The sequence below is a fragment of the Alosa sapidissima genome, chromosome 1 (assembly GCF_018492685.1).
Source record: "Alosa sapidissima isolate fAloSap1 chromosome 1, fAloSap1.pri, whole genome shotgun sequence".
In the NCBI taxonomy this organism is placed as follows: domain Eukaryota; kingdom Metazoa; phylum Chordata; class Actinopteri; order Clupeiformes; family Clupeidae; genus Alosa; species Alosa sapidissima.
The window spans coordinates 33,228,742-33,246,990 of record NC_055957.1 but is presented as its reverse complement, the minus strand read 5'-3'; the positions used below and the strand labels follow the sequence as shown (position 1 = coordinate 33,246,990).

The 18,249-nt window shown below is 45.7% G+C and overlaps 1 protein-coding gene across 1 annotated transcript; it reads left to right on the top strand.

Moving 5' to 3' along the window:
* Positions 1 to 11,955: 11,955 nt before the first annotated feature.
* Positions 11,956 to 17,122, top strand: LOC121693727 (OCIA domain-containing protein 1). Its single transcript, XM_042073767.1, has 8 exons — positions 11,956 to 12,010; positions 12,244 to 12,321; positions 12,430 to 12,483; positions 12,634 to 12,681; positions 12,788 to 12,917; positions 13,028 to 13,116; positions 13,468 to 13,611; positions 17,085 to 17,122. The coding sequence occupies exons 1-8, from the start codon at positions 11,956 to 11,958 to the stop codon at positions 17,120 to 17,122; spliced, it is 636 nt and encodes a 211-aa protein (XP_041929701.1).
* The last annotated feature ends 1,127 nt before the right edge of the window (positions 17,123 to 18,249 follow it).

The following is an 18,249-nucleotide window of genomic DNA, read 5'->3' as shown; positions in this document are numbered from 1 at the left end:
TAGGCTCCCCTGCGCAAAGATTGATGTCCAGGGTGACCCGCACAAACCTACCAGTCAGCAAACACCTGTTGAAGCCAAAGCCATTGAACACTGGAACAGTCCACAATCATCTGTCAAAGAAGAGAGAGAACCAGAAAAAAATCTACAATCGTGGCAGCCAGCCTCTCACTCCACTCCACAACTCCCAGGTGGTCCGACTGCAAACAGAGAAAGGACATGACAAAATAGGCATTGTAAAAAGGGCTGCCGCTGAACCAAGATCTTACCTGGTCGAGTCGGAGGGTAGAGAGTACCGCAGGAATCGACGCCATCTGCTGCCTGTAGCAGAACAACACCCTCAGGCCGTAGAGATTGATCCATCTTCATCAGCAGATCCAGCATCCGACAATGAAAACATCTGGAGTCCACCCAGTGTCCCATTGTCCCCAGAGACACAGCTCCCCACGCACAATGAGCACTCACCTGGCCACTCCGGTGAGACCCTCATCCAAACACCTACCGAGTGCTCAACCCCTTGTTCCAGATATGGCAGACCCTTGAAGCCCAACCCCAAGTACACTTAATCTAACAGCAGTGTTCTGCCACTGATGTGTTTAGTTCAACAAAAAAAAAAAAACACATGTTACCATGCATTGTATGTGATATGTGAATGTTTATGCTGTTTCTTAGCACATGTTCACAATGACTTTTCTGGTGTGTGTTACTTGAAGAGTTGTGATTTCTACAGGTAACTCTAACATAACAGCTGTTTATTCTGAGATTCTTTTAATGCATGTTTCCTGTTATTGGAGGTGTTAAACTAAAGAAGGGGGATGTAGAATGTTATATCTGCATTGCATTGATGAGCTTTGATTGGCCCAATGAGCCACGTAGTCACGTGGGCAGGAGACCCCTGTTGGTTAGTTGGCTACCGATGTTGGAACTGATAACATGTACTAGCTGTGCAATGTGAAATAAAACTTCATAAGAAAGCCTCCGTCTGAGCTATTCTACAGTTACATAAGCAAACTTTGCTTGCTAACAAGCCACTTAGCTTTGTATTCCGGAGAGCAGTTTATGCTGACGTTACTTTTCCTTGCCCACCATCAGAAATAGAAAGAAATGTAGTTTGGGAGGGAGGAAGGGGTGGGCGTTGTTTCAGTGTGTATTTTGATAAATGGAATAGATGCATGCGTGGGGGACCGAACGCTTTCCAGGTAATCTAACCTGGTCGAACATGACTCGGGGTCTGCCGAGGTGAGTGGGGGATGGTTGCACCCATTGCATTGGGAATGGTGTCCAGCAGTCACTAGTATCCGGAAATGTTGAATAGTGTAATAGTCATTTAAATTTTGCAGATCCGATGATTTTAAATTCCTCGTATAACTCTGTCTTCTTCATATTCTGCCATCTTCTCAAGATTTGCAAACTTCCAAGTCCAGTCCACAAGTAATGTAAATAATCACGTAACTGATCAGCTGTTTCCTTTCTGAACAGAGTATTTTTCGTGTTTAAGAGCTAAAAAAGTTGATTAGAGAGTCACATTTGAAATGTGCCTATATTATAGCCTATAGCGCGTGCATCTCAGAGGAAGAGATTTTGGAGAGAGAGAGAGAGAGAGAGGATTTAACCTAGGGGATGATTATTTGTGTCTGGTGGTAATTAGACTTCAGTATGGATACCTACGAATTGTTTTGAATATAAAAAGTTAAGACAACAAATTAAATGTGACCCTGCAAGGCGAAACCAGTCGTTTTGGTAAAATTTACAAAATTAAGTTGTTGTACTCACACGAACGGCCATAAGCTTTCCAACAATATGTATATCGAGGGTATGCAAATAGTAGGCTATTGGGTATTGGATAGTCGCCGACCCTCATTAGATGTGGATATCTGGAGGTAAGGATAGCCTTCAAGAAACAAGGTTATCGCAGTTGCTTTGAGACATAGCCTATACGGCCCTTCTCCAGTCTCTCTCAAAATCAAAACACACCCAATTCACGAATGGACTTTTCGATTATGTTTCTAAATGTTGGGACTGATGGGACACTGAACTCTGGGGGTTATTTGAACGTTCGTTGTGAAGTGGTTTACTGTAAAAGGAGGCGATATCCCGCCTGTCTTTGCACAATTAGGGCCATAATGCATGCGCTAGCCTAGAGTCGAGAGAAAGAAGACTAAATAAATGCAGACATGTTATGTGCAATTCAACAACTAAACGCATGACATATAAAAGATATATTCCTAGCCTACATTATTGTGTAGTAAATTGAGTTTATCCAACCTGCTGGCAAGCCAAAATGCGTTGCACATGGCTTTATCATTGTCCTCTAAAATGCAATATAAGCAACTTGAATATATTGCACATCCAGTTTGAACACCCTGATGAACACTGAACTCTGGGGGTTATTTGAACGTTCACTGAAGTGGTTTAGGCTACTGGACCGTAAGAATTCTCACCTGACTCTCGCTAGGCGAAACGAAATTCGTCTGGCGAGAGTCAGGTTATAAGAATTCCGCCCGTCTTTGCGCAATTGGCCATTGATTGACGGCCATTAATTAATTAATATAGGTGGCCTGCACGCACAGAGTTTGTTTGATGCATGGAGTTTCCGACCGTTTCCCCCTGAGAGCTTAGAGAATAAAATGAGGAGAGCTACCTGTGTTTTACATAATGTGTAACATTTATTCACATGGCCAGTTCAAAATCACCTAAGGTTTTGACTGAAATGTGTGCCGATATCAATTATTGGGAAAAACATTGTTTGGAGTGGATGGCGGGTGTTGATGTAGCTGCAGCTTCCATCGCTTTAAAGGGAATGTGAGATGACACTCTGATTGGTTTATTGCACGTTACGTCCAAACCACACCCATGAGTTCAGACCACCACATTTTAGATTTGCGTTGGGCGCAACAGTCATTTATCCTGCTGGTAAAATAGCAACACCATCCCAAGATCCGCCCACAACGCTACTTGCGCTTTGCATTTGATACTTGCGTTTTAGATCGTTAAGATATAACGCCCATTAGGGCTGGGCGATAAAACGATAGCGATATGTATCGCAATAGACATGTAATCAATATCAATAAAGAATACGTTCGATAGAACATTCGATAATTAAAAGCAACACACACCTCCTTGCGTTGTCCATAAATAAAAAGGCTAAATATATCTTGCATTGTAGCTATGTGCAACTCTACCAGAGTAGGCGATAGTAGGCCTACCTCAACACAGACTATGAGTACTTGCTCTGTGCACATGCTCTCTCTCCCTCCCAACAGGTGCATCCCTCCTCAGCATGCACGTAATCCAAGCATTCACAATCGTGCAAGACGACTGGCTAAATTGCTATTAAATCCGGTTAGCATCATTAGCAAGCTGCACGAATTTGTTCAAAACTGTTGCATTCAAATTGACTGCTAAGTTCTAATCATCTCAATCCCGATGCAAATGGAAAAATACTTTCCAAGACTCAAACGGGCCTGTCCCAAGAAGAAAAGGTATTCATTTGAAACTTAAACACACGTGGGGAAACTGAACAGTCTAACCAGTAGACTATGATAAACTAGCAAAGTTATCATTGCTTTGATTGATAACTGAGGTGATTAAAATCAGAGGAAGGTTAAGTTTAAAATAAAAGTGTTTAAATTGAACTTAAATTGAACCCTCTTCTGGTCCTTATCTGAAATAGATTTTTTTTTAAATCAATAATTATCGATATCGACTGATATGAAATACTTATATCGTGATACAGTTTTCAGCCATATCGCCCAGCCCTAGCGCCCATAATAGCTTTCCAAGCGGTCTGCTTCGTCCGACATAGACATAGGGGCAGGGACGTAGCAAATTCAAAGATCATGCCTGTTTAACATAATCTCTCTCAGCCACGCCCTCTATCTCTCAGGGCCCCTCATTATGCTACCATAGAAGCGTGGTGCTATTTTGAGCCTTGTTAGTGGTATAGAAATAGCGATTTCTTTTTACTTTACATGTGCCCCGAAGACTAGCGTTATACGCTAATTAGCGGTTTGTGGTAAAACATGTTCGATTAGCATGAAAATACATTCCAGAGAACGGACGAACTCGGTACACGTGTGTTATTAACATGTGTTATTAACATGTGTTATTAACCCCTAGGTTCATTTTGCGCCAGAATTGTCCTTTAATGAGTATAAAAATATTAATAAATAGAAACATATAAAATAGCATTAACAGCATACATAAACACACAGTCATACACACCCAATCATTGCATAAAAAAACAGTATGAAAACATGCACAGTCATTGCATAAAAACAGTAGGCCTATGAACATCTACACATACTTTTGTCAGACACCAAACAGGACGAGGACCACAATTGCGTCACGTTCAAAAGTTTATTTAAGGGTTGGGGGTTTCAGGGGTTCCGGGGGGGGTACAGGAGTTCCAAGAGTCTGCGTGTGTGTGTTCCCCCAGTAGCCGAACAGCGAAGGCAGGAGCTGGATGATCCGGGAAGTCCTGGGGGAAACACACACACAACAGCAATTGAAACGAAGCAGCAGTACAGTCAAGGACTAGGCGGTATTCGTAGAAGAGGGACGGAAGGCAGGTCAAGATTACCGGGGCTGGAGAACACAGAAGTAGTCGAGCGGGTCCGGGATCACAGGCAAAGAGTCAGAGGCGTTTTCAATAAACAGGCAGGTAACTGGTGCTGGTTGCAGACGATCTGACAAGTGTGGACTGAAAAGCAAGGCTTTATATAGAGGGCATGATGAGTGGTGAATGCAGTGCAGCTGGTAGGTAACGAGGGTGAGGCAGAGCAGAGCAGGAACAGGTGGAGGTCATCAGACTTCAATCAGCACGTGTTACCAGGCAGAGAGAGAGCTCATGACAGAACCCCCCCCCTAAGGGACGGCCCCAGAAGTCCCCAAGAGTGACACCACGTCGGGAGGGCGGAGGGGAGCCGGTGGAGGGCTAGAATTCCTCCGAGCGGTCCGAGTGAACATCCTCATCCTCGGAGGGAGCTGGAGGGTCGTGGACAGAAGACGGGACAGGTACCGAGACAGGGTCAGGGTCAGGCACATGACAGGAAGCCGGGCGGGCAGGACGGTTAGGGACCCCTCTGGGGCGGCCCCTACGGATTGCAGGTTGATCAGGATGCAGACGGTGGAAGTCGGCGATGAGTGTCCGGTCCACAATCCGACTGGCTGGCACCCAGGTTCTCTCCTCAGGTCCATAGCCCTCCCAGTCGACGAGATACTGGAGGCCCCTACCTCGCCGTCTGGACCGAAGCAGGCGTCGAACGGTGTACACCAGCCCACCGTCAACGAGGCGAGGAGGAGGAGGAGGAAGCGGCACGGGGACCAGCGGGCTTTCATGCGTCGGCTTGACTTTCGAAACATGGAAAGTAGGGTGCACCCTCATGGAGGTTGGCAACTGGAGCCGGACTGCGGTTGGGCTGATGACCCTCTGGATAGGGAACGGGCCGAGGAATCGAGGTGCCAGTTTACGCGATTCCACCCGCAGTGGGAGATCCTTGGCTGACAGCCACACCTTCTGGCCAACACGGTAGGCGGGTGCCGGCGATCTTCGGCGGTTAGCCCCAGTGGCATAGCTGACAGCTGACTTGAGTAGCGTGGCACGAGCTTGTGACCAGGTACGACGGCAACGGCGGGCATAGGCGAGGGCAGACGGGCAGGACACATCTCCTTCCTGGCTGGGGAACAGGGGGGGCTGGTAGCCATACACACACTGGAAAGGTGACATACCAGTGGCAGAGCAGGTGAGGGAGTTGTGAGCATACTCTATCCACATCAGTTGTTGTGCCCAAGCCTGGGGTTTGCGAGAAACCATGCACCGCAGCGCCTTCTCCAGCTCCTGGTTTGCCCGCTCGGATTGACCATTGGACTGGGGGTGGAACCCAGAGGTGAGACTCACTGTGGCCCCTAGAAGACGGCAGAACTCCTTCCAGAATGTAGAGGTAAATTGCGGGCCTCGGTCAGAGACAACATCCCTGGGCAGCCCGTGTAGACGGAAGACATGATCAAGAACAGCCTGGGCAGTCTCTCTGGCAGATGGCAGTTTAGGGAGGGGAATGAAGTGTGCCATCTTGCTAAACCGGTCAACCACAGTGAGAATGACAGTCATCCCACCTGATGGTGGGAGGCCAGTTACAAAGTCCAAGGAGACGTGGGACCAGGGTCGTGTGGGCACAGGCAAGGGCTGGAGTAAACCAGCGGGGGGCCGAGTGGAGGACTTGTTCTGATTGCAGGTGGGGCAGGCACGGACGAATTCTCGGACATCCCTTCTCAAAGACGACCACCAGAAGCGCTGGGCAAGGAGATGGCAGGTGCGGGCGGAGCCCGGGTGGCAGGCAAGGCGGGAGTTGTGTCCCCACTGTATGACCCGGGACCTCAAATTATCTGGGACGAAGAGACGACCGTCTGGGCATGCACTGGGACTGGGATGGTCACGGAGGGCCTCTTGAATTTCCTCCTCGATATCCCAGGTCAGGGCAGCTACGACGCAGGGATCGGGCAGAATTGATGCAGGTTCCTGGGAAGGGGCGTCATCCTTATGAAACTGACGGGAGAGAGCGTCCGGCTTGGTGTTCCGAGAACCTGGGCGGTATGACAGGGTGAAGTTGAATCTGGTGAAAAACAAGGCCCAGCGGGACTGTCTGGGGTTAAGACGTTTGGCATTGCGGATGTATTCGAGGTTTTTGTGATCGGTCCAGACCAGGAACGGAACTGTGGACCCCTCCAGCCAGTGACGCCACTCCTCCAGGGCAAGCTTGACAGCCAACAGCTCACGGTTTCCAACATCATAATTGCGCTCTGCAGGTGAAAGCCGGCGAGAGAAAAATGCACAGGGGTGCAACTTGTTGTCCTCCTCTGCCCGTTGAGAGAGTATGGCCCCGACTCCCACGTCTGAGGCATCCACCTCGACAACGAACTGCCGGTCTGAATCCGGCATCTGGAGGATGGGGGCAGTGGTGAACCGGGCCTTGAGGGTATGAAAGGCTGTGTTGGCCTCTGGGGTCCAGGAAAAGGGGTGTTTGATGCTGGTCAGAGCTGTGAGGGGAGCGGCGACGGAGCTGTAGTTCCGGATGAATTTCCGGTAGAAATTGGCAAAACCGAGGAATTGCTGCAGCTTCTTCCTATTCCCCGGAACTGGCCAGGAGGTAACTGCCGAGACCTTTGCGGGGTCCATCTGGATATTGCCTTCAGCGACGATGTATCCCAGGAATGACACAGTCTGAGCATGGAACTCGCATTTCTCCGCCTTGACATAGAGAGAGTTCTCCAGGAGCCGTCGAAGAACCAGCTGGACATGACGGGTGTGTTCGGACAGAGTTCTGGAGAAAATTAAGATGTCGTCCAGGTACACGAAGACGAATTTATTCAGCATGTCCCGCAGCACATCATTCACCAGCGCCTGGAATACCGCTGGGGCGTTGGTGAGGCCAAATGGCATTACCAGGTACTCATAATGGCCGGTGTGGGTGTTGAATGCTGTCTTCCACTCGTCACCCTCCCTTACTCGCACTAGGTGGTAAGCATTTCTAAGGTCCAGTTTGGTGAAAATAGTGGATCCCTGGAGCAATTCAAAAGCAGAGGTGAGTAAAGGCAGAGGGTACCGGTTCTTCACTGTGACATCATTCAGACCTCGATAATCAATGCAGGGGCGAAGAGAACCATCTTTCTTTCCCACAAAGAAGAACCCGGCACCAGCAGGAGAGGAAGACGGGCGGATGAGTCCAGCTGCCAGGGAGTCCCTGATGTAATCCTCCATAGTTTTTCTTTCAGGAGGGGATAGTGAGTAGAGGTGACCTTTGGGTGGAGCAGTCCCAGGGGAGGAGATCAATGGCACAGTCGTACGGACGGTGTGGGGGCAGAGATGTGGCTTTGGTCTTGTTGAACACCTCTGAGGCCATGGTAACATTCAGGGACATTAGAAATGTCGTGGGCAATGCTGGGGGGTACTGAGCCGGGGGGCAGCGAGGCAGCACGCAAACAGGTCAGGTGGCAGGCATTTCCCCACTCTTTCACAGTTCCGGAGGCCCAATCGAGGTGAGGATTGTGGAGACGGAGCCAAGGGTAGCCCAGGATTAGGGGTTGGCCTGGAGAGCTGAGCAGGTGGAAGCGGATGGTCTCTCGGTGGTTTCCTGACACCATCATTGAGATGGGGGCTGTGATGCTGGTAACTGTGCCAATTGCGTGACCGTCCAGGGCCCGGGCTGGAACAGGAGTGGACAAGCGATGGCTTTCCAAGCCCAGCTGACGAGCAAGTCCTGTGTCAATAATGTTTGCTTCTGCGCCAGAGTCCACCAGGGCTGCCAGGGTGTGGGTGGAATCAGACAGGTGAAGACAGACTTGGATGAGGGGTTTACGGCTGATGGAGGGCTGAATGTTCATTGAGCTCATCCGGATTCCTCCTACATCTGGTGAGCTCCGGCTTTTGCTGGACAGGTGGCGACTCGATGACCATCACCACCACAGTACAGGCACAAGTTGGAGGTGATGCGTCGCTGGCGCTCTGCAGGGGTTAGGGAGGTGCGGCCGATCTCCATCGGTTCAGACTGGTCCGGCTGGCTAGATGGTGTGGCAGGTGCGGACAGAAGGGCAGTTGGGACACTCCGTGTGCTGGTGGATGGACTCTGGCGCCCTCTCTCATGACGGCGGGCCTGGATCCTGCGGTCGATGCGGACAGCCAGAGCAATGGCTTCATCAAGAGTGGGGGGTTGATCATGGGAAACCAGCTCGTCCTTTATGTAGTCCGCCAGGCTGTGGAGGAAAGCATCCACCAATGCTTCCATGTTCCAGGAGCTTCGACTTGCCACGGTTCGAAAGTCGATGGAGTAATCCGCAACAGTCCTTCTGCCTTGGCGAATACTCATCAGGATCCGAGATGCCTCGGCTATTGTGGATTCCAAATCGAATACCTTGAGCATCTCCTCTGCGAATAGGTTGAAGGTTGCACATGCTGGGGTCTGGCGCTCGAACTCCGCCGTTCCCCAGAGTCGAGCTCGGCCCGTCAGGTGAGTGATCACGTAACCGACCCTCGCCCCTTCAGTGGCAAAAGTCCTGGGTTGCAGGGTAAACTGGACACGGCAGCTCGTCAGGAACGCCCGTACCTGGGTTGGGTCGCCGCTGAACCGCTCTGGATTGCCGATCCTGGGTTCTGGGGCGCCGGCAGCCACGGTAGCAGTGGACTGGGCAGGAGACTCGGGTGCTGGGCCGGTGAGCAGGCTGGCTGGGGCTGGGCCGGTGGGAGCAGGCAGAGGAGAAAGGTTGGTGAGAAGTTGAATGATCATTGCAAGTTGTTGCTGTTGCTGCTGGAACTGCTGACGCTGGCTCAAGCCGGCTTGAAGTAGAGAGGCAATGTCAGCAGTGTTGCGGTTTACCGCTCTCTCTGTCTCTTCCAGGCGTTGCATGGCGGTGGGTGGTTCTGGTTCGTCGGTTTCCATGCTGGTTCGACCGTGCGCTGGGTCCATGTTTGGTCAGATCGTACTGTCAGACACCAAACAGGACGAGGACCACAATTGCGTCACGTTCAAAAGTTTATTTAAGGGTTGGGGGTTTCAGGGGTTCCGGGGGGGGTACAGGAGTTCCAAGAGTCTGCGTGTGTGTGTTCCCCCAGTAGCCGAACAGCGAAGGCAGGAGCTGGATGATCCGGGAAGTCCTGGGGGAAACACACACACAACAGCAATTGAAACGAAGCAGCAGTACAGTCAAGGACTAGGCGGTATTCGTAGAAGAGGGACGGAAGGCAGGTCAAGATTACCGGGGCTGGAGAACACAGAAGTAGTCGAGCGGGTCCGGGATCACAGGCAAAGAGTCAGAGGCGTTTTCAATAAACAGGCAGGTAACTGGTGCTGGTTGCAGACGATCTGACAAGTGTGGACTGAAAAGCAAGGCTTTATATAGAGGGCATGATGAGTGGTGAATGCAGTGCAGCTGGTAGGTAACGAGGGTGAGGCAGAGCAGAGCAGGAACAGGTGGAGGTCATCAGACTTCAATCAGCACGTGTTACCAGGCAGAGAGAGAGCTCATGACAACTTTCTGTCATTGCACTGATCCATTTCAGATTCCATATTGCACCTTATTTCTTTGCAGCATTGAGGGTGGTTATTGCGGTTGGATAAAAACTGTGTTCAAGTCTATTTGTCCTTGCGTTAATTGATCTGTATCGTCTGCCTGAAGGCAACAGTTCAAACAGGGAGTGGCTTTTTTAAGACAATGGGAACTGTAGTTCTTCCAGTGTGAGGAGAGGGCAGCCGACGATCTTTTGGGCGGTGTTGATGATCCTCTGGAGTGCTTTCCTCTGAGCCGCTGTGAAGCTGGTGTAGGCTACCATACGCACATAGGCTATGCTCTCAATGGAGGCACGGTAAAAGAACACCAGCAGTCTTTGTGTGATGGTATTCCTCCGTGTATTCTCAGGAAGTACTGTCTCTGCTGGGCCTTTTTAAGCAGCTCAGAGGTGTTCATGCACGCTCCAGGATAGGCTCTCCTCGATGTGGACTCCCAGGAAGTGGAAGTCTGCCACCCTCTCCTCACAGTCCCCGCAGATTATTAATGGTGGGATCTCTGTTTTCTTTCTCCTGTAGTATATGATGAGTTTTTTGGTCTTTGAGGTGTTGAGGAGCAGGTTGTTGGCCCTGCACCATGTTGATAGCCGCTCCACCTCTGTAGGTAGACTCGCCCCCCACCTCTGTGGTGTGTCATCTGTAAACTTCACCAAGTTAAAGGATGTATCATTGATGGTGGGGTAACGTCACTTCTGTTGACGTTCAAACAAAACAGAGAACTAGCTCGCTACTCCCTCCCCCTTCATCCCGTGCAATTGAAACTCTCCTGAACGCGCATCTTGTCGGTTATTGGTTGGAACACTTTATTTTGCTTGAGTGGTTGGCAACACTTGTTGTTAGCAATTGTTTTTGTATACAGATCTCAGAGCCTAATCTGCCTACAAAGACGCGCTTTTTGACGGCCTGCTTATGGGGTGGGCAGCTAGGGTTTTCATTAGGAAAGATTAGATGAATGTGATCATTTATGCTTGGGCATTGGGGCCTGCAATTGCTGATACAACCTTTAATGCAGTGTTTCTTAACTGGTGGGTCGGGACCCAAAAGTGGGTCGCGGAACCGTTCTGGGTGGGTCGCAGAGCTTGTGGTTAAAAATAAAAAACAAAATCGCCAATTTAAAATGCTACCTTATCAGATCTAATATTGGACCTTTATTTTGATAAACTTTATTCATAGCCTACATATCAGTCATTGCCATGGACATAGACAATGTTTATGTGACAGGTCATGTTAGACATAATTTTAGTGGTAAACGCAAGTAGGCTGCTACTCTGAATATTGAAGTAGCCTAGTAGGCTCAGATATGTATTCACTGAGGACAAAATAGGACAGAAACTCCATTGTGTGGTGTGCAGTAGATGGCTGGCACATGAGAGCATGAAACCATCAAAACTAAAATGCCACATGGAAACAAGGCACCCCTGTCAAAGTCATACCTGTCAAGTACTTTGAAAGGTGACATCAAGAGTTGAAGACTTCACAAATGTAGGCTAATGCCAAACATCCGCATGTTCCAAACAAGTAGGCCTACAGGCACTTCGCTTGTCTTACCATGTAGCTCACCATCCATTGGCTTGAACGCTAAAAAAATATATATGGGTCGCGACTTTATGAACATGGGAAATTGTGGGTCCCAAAGCCAGACCAGTTGAGAACCACAGCTTTAATGCATAACTTTCGACTTTTATTTTTTTTTATTTTAGGCTAGATTGGAGCAGCCATATTGAAATGTTTGTCACTGACTTCACCCCATTCACCCTTGTCTATGGATTCACCCCGACTGTCTGTGGATGCACATTTGACAGCGATGCTGTCAAAAGTCGCTATAGCCTACTCGTTACCTTACTGTGACAGCTACTAGCTTAATATGAAAGAAAGAAACCAGTGATATGCTACTGGGTTCGACATGTCTCAAGCCTCATCGAGTTTTACGGACTCTGATAGTCAAGAGAATGTGGCAGGTATGTCAATTTAGAGCAGCAAGACAATGTTGACATGAAGACACTCAGCCAATGTAATTGTAAGCTGACATTAAATTAACAAAGGAGATAACGTTAGGTTACATGCAATTAGCCTTTGCCACCATGAACAGGTTGCTAGCCTCTCGTCTAGATAGCCTATCCTGTCCTGCCTTCCTTGAAGCATCGTAAGGCTATGCAGTCTTAGATAATTTCTTTATTACAGCGTCCCCCAGTGAGTTTGGATTACATTCCAACAAAGGAGGAAAAAAGGGTCTTTAGAGAATGTAACCAAGAGAGTTTCTGGTACCGATGTCAGTCATCTTGCTAACGTTAGCCTACCACCACGACATTTACGAATTGAATGCACCATAGGCTATCCAGCAAAATAATATTGACGTTTGTGTATTTTGCATTTCCAGCCGTCCCAATATCAGTCATAAGCATGGCTGTCACTCAAGCCCTCATCACTAGAGGTAAGCTCTTGTCTTCATGGTGTCACCTCAACTTTGTTAAAGGCAGATGTGTCAGCCTACTGCTGAAAACTGTAGAACTCTGTTGTATTCCATGAAATGAGAGTAAACTGTGTTTGGATAGCGGAGCATTGATCAAATTATTTTGAATAGGAGCCCTCACATCATCCACCGGGTTCGGATCCCTTCCCAAAGTAGCATGTGAATACATTGGAGTTTATCAAAGTGCTGGTGCTGATGTCATGCTATTTGTGCATAGAGAACTGTAAGCGTGTGGATATATTATTGGGTCATATGTGTTCTGCAGTTGCTGGTGTATGTGGATACTTAGGGGGTAAGATTTCCTACATGAAGACATGTCAGGAGAAGTTTAAAAATCTTTCATATTCCCCTCTTGGAGAAGCCCTTAGACAAAGGCAGCGTCATGTTCCATTGCAGTAAGTTTCATAGGCTTACTTATACATGCACATTTGAACCGCCAGAGCTATCCTAGCAATGAGGTCTCCATCGTTAAAATTGCCTCACAACATCTTTTCTGGCCTCCCAGGTTTCCCCAGGACCAGTCTGAATTTGTAGACCCCAATAAGTCTACGTCTGAACCAATGTTCCAGACAGAACGTCCATTTACATCCCAGAGTGATTTCAGTGACAGTGAATCAACCAATGCACACACACACACACACACACACACAAAATGTCACAAGTCACAAAAAGTCAGGGATATTCGGCTTTTGGGTGAAATTTCAGGATGAACCTAAAATCCACGATAACCCTTACAGGTGACCTTAATGTGACCTTCTCTAAACTTTTGAATGTGTATGTCCAACAGTTTAATGTCCAACCGAAAGCCAGATATTCCTAACTTTTTGTAAGTAGTGTATATATTGTGTTAATTATTAATTAATAATTAATCAATATTATATATTTAAAAAAAAAAACATGACATAAGAGCAGGTTTTTAACAGTATCTCTCATCATTCACTGCAGAGGCTTCCTATCTGTATAAGGAGGATCCCAAGAGACAGGGTGTCCGTTATGAGGAGCTACGCAGCAGAAACCGAGAGAACTATGAGATTACATTGACACAGAAGACTGATGCTCTCCTCAAGTCCTCCTCAAGTCACAAGTCAAGTCAACTTTATTTCTATAGCACATTTAAAAACAACTGAGTTGAACCAAAGTGCTTACAAACAAACATAAAACAATGACAATGGCACAACAACAATATAACATGGGGGGGAAATAAATAAATAATTGAAATAATAAACAAATTGGTCAAAAATAAAATAAAGAATAAAGAGTGTGTGTGTGTGTGTGGGGGGGGGGGGGGTATTAAGGTAGATTAAAAGCTTGGGAGAAAATGAAAGTCTTTAAGTTAGACTTAAAGCAGTCAATGGTTGGAGAGGACTTAATATGTACAGGTAGACTATTCCAGAGTTGGGGGGCAACAACAGAGAAGGCTCTATCACCCTTAGTCTTAAGGCGTGTTTTGGGGATATAGAGAAGATTCTGAGATGAAGACCTAAGTGATCTTGGAGTGCTGTAAGGAATTAGTAGGTCACCTATGTAACTAGGTGCCAAACCTTTGAAGACAAAAAGTAAAATGTTAAACTTAACTCTGTGCTCCACAGGTAACCAGTGCAGCTTAGCCAACACAGGAGTTATATGCTCACGTTTCTTAGAGCCACTTAATAATCTAGCTGCTGCATTTTGAACTAGCTGAAGTCTGTTGAGAGTGGAGTGGGTCAGGCCTGCATATAATGAATTACAATAATCTAGTCTAGATGTTATGAAAGCATGTATAACAGTTTCAAGATCGGAGAAGGACAAAAAGGGCTTCAGTTTTGCAATGGTTCTTAACTGGAAAAAGCTGCCTTTGACCACACTATTTATTTGCTTATTAAAATTTAAAGAGGAGTCAAAGAAAACCCCAAGATTCTTTACTTCACTGTGGCAGTTTGCAGAGAGAGGTCCTAGTGCATTTTTCAAGATAGAAACATCACTTGGAGGGCCAAAAATAATTATATCAGTTTTACTTTCGTTCAGTTGAAGACAATTTCTTGCCATCCAGCATTTGATGTCACTGAGACAGTTAAAAATATTCTCCAAAGAACAAATGCCATTAGTGTTAACAGGCAGGTAAAACTGAGTGTCATCTGCATAGCAGTGATACTGAATGTTATACTTTTTAAAAATTGAGCCAAGGGGTAGCATATAAAGAGAGAATAAAAGAGGGCCCAAAATGGAACCCTGAGGAACACCACACTTTATAAGGGCAGAGGAAGAGGAGAAATTGCCTGAAAATGATCTATCACTAAGATAAGAAGAGAACCATTGCAAAACAGAACCCTGGAGACCAACTTCATCCTCCAAACGTTTTAATAGGATGTTATGGTCAATGGTGTCAAATGCTGCACTCAGATCAAGAAGCACCAAGAGGGCGCAAGATCCAGAATCAACTGCTAAGAGAATGTCGTTTTGGACTTTAAGCAAGGCCGATTCAGTGCTGTGCAGAGATCTAAAACCTGATTGGAATTTATCACATATATTGAACTCACTCAGATAAGAAGAAACCTGAGAGAAGACAACCTTTCTAGTATCTTTGACAGAAAAGGTCATTTAGAAATAGGCCTATAATTCTTCAGGTCACTGGGCTCAAGGTTAGGTTTCTTAAGTAAAGGTTGCACAATTGCACGTTTAAAACCTAAGGGGACCACTCCATTGGTTAGTGAGTGATTAATTATGGCCAATACAAGAGGGCAGATGATGGTAAAAACTTCTTTAAAAAGGCGTGCAGGTAAAACATCTAAGTGGCAGGATGTAGATTTCATATGGGAGACAACCTCAGAAAGCTGGGAGGAAGATATAGCCCGAAACTGTTGGAGGCAGCTAGGTGAAAGTTCTATCACTGAGGGATCCAAATCTGGAGGTGAGATTTGAGATTTTATTTTGTCAATTTTAGCGATGAAGAAGTTGAGGAACTTCTCACAGATTTCTGTTGAAGGGGCAAGAGTAGATGACGCAGAGGCAGGATTTATAATAGAGTTAATGGTATTAAATAAAACTTTTGGCCTATGAGCATTATTGTTGATAAGCTGAGCATAATACTCAACCTTTGCTGCCTTAACAGAGTTTTGGTAGGTCTTTAGAGAATCTCTGAAAAAGTCATAGAAGACCTGAAGCTTCTCTTTTTTCCATTTGCGCTCTGCTTTCCTGCAAGATTTTCTGACAGAACGGGTCGTGGCATTTAACCATGGAGTGGTGATAGTTTTGACACGCTTTTGTTTTAGTGGGGCAACACAGTCTAAGGTCTCAAGACAGGATGCATTAAAGAGAGTGACTAATTTTTCAATGTCAGAGCAGGTGGAAATAGCAACAGAGATAGTAGGTGAGTGAGAGCGGATGAAAGTATTAGAGAATGTTGTGGCTGTGGTGGAATTAATAGAACGGGCAAAGGAATAGGACTATATTCAGGGGGACAAAACAAAATAGATTCAAATCAAATCAAATCAAATAAAAAAAAAAATGGAAACATTGAAACCATAAGACAATACTAGGTCTAATGTGTGGCCTTTCTGATGCGTCGGGGCCATAACAGATTGCACAAGATTGAAAGAGTCCACAAGGCATAAAAAGTCCTTAACCAAAGGTTTTGATGGGCAACAGATGTGAATGTTAAAATCCCCTAAAATCATGAAATTGTCAGAGCGAGAGACCATAAAAGATAGTAGATCAGCAAATTCTTGAATGAAATTACAATTAAGCTTAATTTTTGGTGGTCGGTAAACTAATGCACAGAGGAGGGTGGCATTTATCTTTACAAGCTGTACCTCAAAAGTGGAGAACATATCAATTTGTACAATTCTACATTTAAAGTTGTTATTATAAACAGTGACCAGACCACCTCCACGACCAGTAGCCCTAGGGGAATGAAGCTGCAGTGAGGAGGGCAGGAGTTCACCAAGTGGAATGACGTCATTACCGCTGAGCCAAGACTCCGTTATAAACAAAAAGTCCAGGTGATGAGACGGTCGTTTAAAATGAAAGTCTTGTTACAGATAGATTGTGCGTTCAATAACGCAAATTTGACGGGAGGAGGGTCTTGCGCATGCTGCAGAACTTCCTGCGGTGAACCAGCTGTGAGAACTTTTACCTTCGGATGAAGGTAGTTCTCAGGCAGTTCCATCGTAAAGAAGGACGGTGAGTCAAATCCTCAGACTTACAGAATCCGCATCGAAAGCACAAGTGTTTGTGGCAAGATGTACTACTCCCAAAAACATGGAATGCAAATGAACTATTGTTGACCTGATAAGTGGGGAGTGTGACATTGAAAGGTGTTCTAAACCACATTTAAGTCTGGATTTTTGATGGCTTAAAATAAATAACCTCCATTATTTCATTTTAATGTTAAAAAGAGTGTGCCTGGGGAAGGGTTAATCTGTCTTTGGGGCAAATGTTTGTATTTCTATTGCTATTACAGTAGTACATTAGCATCTATTAAAATTGTAAAATATTCATGATATCTAGCATCTAAAATGGTGTTTACAGCATGTATGATAACTGAGAACTGTTTATTCTTCTTTACACTGTCTTACTCTGCCCAGGTAAGAAATACCTGTATGGAGACGTTTGGGAAGAGTAACCATCTGCCTGTCGACTATGTCTTCAACAAATATCCTCTCTTTGTGTTTAATGATATTTACTCAACTGTCGTGTCCATATTTATGCAAAATATATACATGTCCATTTTGTTCCTTGTGTCTTATTTTGACTGGTGTGTTATAGGCTCTGTGTCAGTCTCACGGTGCTAGATTTGACTTTTTCAGGAGAGATTAGTCTGGAGAGAGAGACAGTTCTACAAATTGTCATTTGAAGTGATTTGAAAATAAATGCAAAGGAGGCTATGCCTGCATGTTTTGAGCCAGCTCAAATGTTTACATGCACATACAACTTAAATCAACTTGATTCAGTATTTCAATTCTCATTTGAATCACACCTTCAAGAGCTGCTTTCACTTATTAGTCATATTTTAGTCAATTTCTATACATTGTCAATGCTGTCATTATTCCAAACATATTTGGTTCATATTTTCCATAGTTGTTTCCAATTGTAAGTGCATATGACGTGTTCATTTAGCCTATCTAGAGAATGGGAATGCTTAGCCAAAAAGGACATTATAGCTAATTAGTTACAATATAAATACAATTGGCTGCCTCATGAACTAGTTAATCTACCTCAAACAATTAGCCCTGCAGAAAACTAGGATTACAAAATAGTTACATTATCTCATTACAACACAGTCGCATGCAGATAGCTCAAGATAAACAGTGAAACAATTCATTTTGGAGAATAGCCTGTTTATTGTTACATCAATAGTTTAAATGTCAGCAGGGATGGGCAGTATTCCAAATACAAATTAGTATTTTGTCATTTGTATTTTATTGAATTGAAGAAAATGCCTTCGTATTTTGTATCAAAATACTTTATAGGCGTATATTTTTGTATTTTAAAAATACTTCCAAATATTTTTGTAAAGCCAATACTTTTGATGATAGGATGACATCAAAAAAGTGCATGTGTAGGTGGCTCACACACATAATACACTCCCTCTCACATCAGCCTCAAGTTTCTTGAGAACTTTAATCATTCAATCGGAACACATGGAACCGGTTATGGTTGCCCTGCAACATTGCTCAAACGATGCATGTATCCTGGTCCCCATGTATCACCTAACAACACAATGAACACAGTGACCAGTTAATTAAAAAC

What these genes read in the sequence shown, in the direction of transcription:
- LOC121693727 (XM_042073767.1), top strand. Translation starts at nt 11,956, where the DNA reads ATGTCTCAAGCCTCATCGAGTTTTACGGACTCTGATAGTCAAGAGAAT. An exon ending in ATCCCTTCCCAAAGTAGCAT is followed by an intron (nt 12,682 to 12,787) that starts GTGAATACATTG and finishes TGTGTTCTGCAG; the next exon opens with TTGCTGGTGTATGTGGATAC. An exon ending in CTCCTCAAGTCACAAGTCAA is followed by an intron (nt 13,612 to 17,084) that starts GTCAACTTTATT and finishes TACTCTGCCCAG; the next exon opens with GTAAGAAATACCTGTATGGA.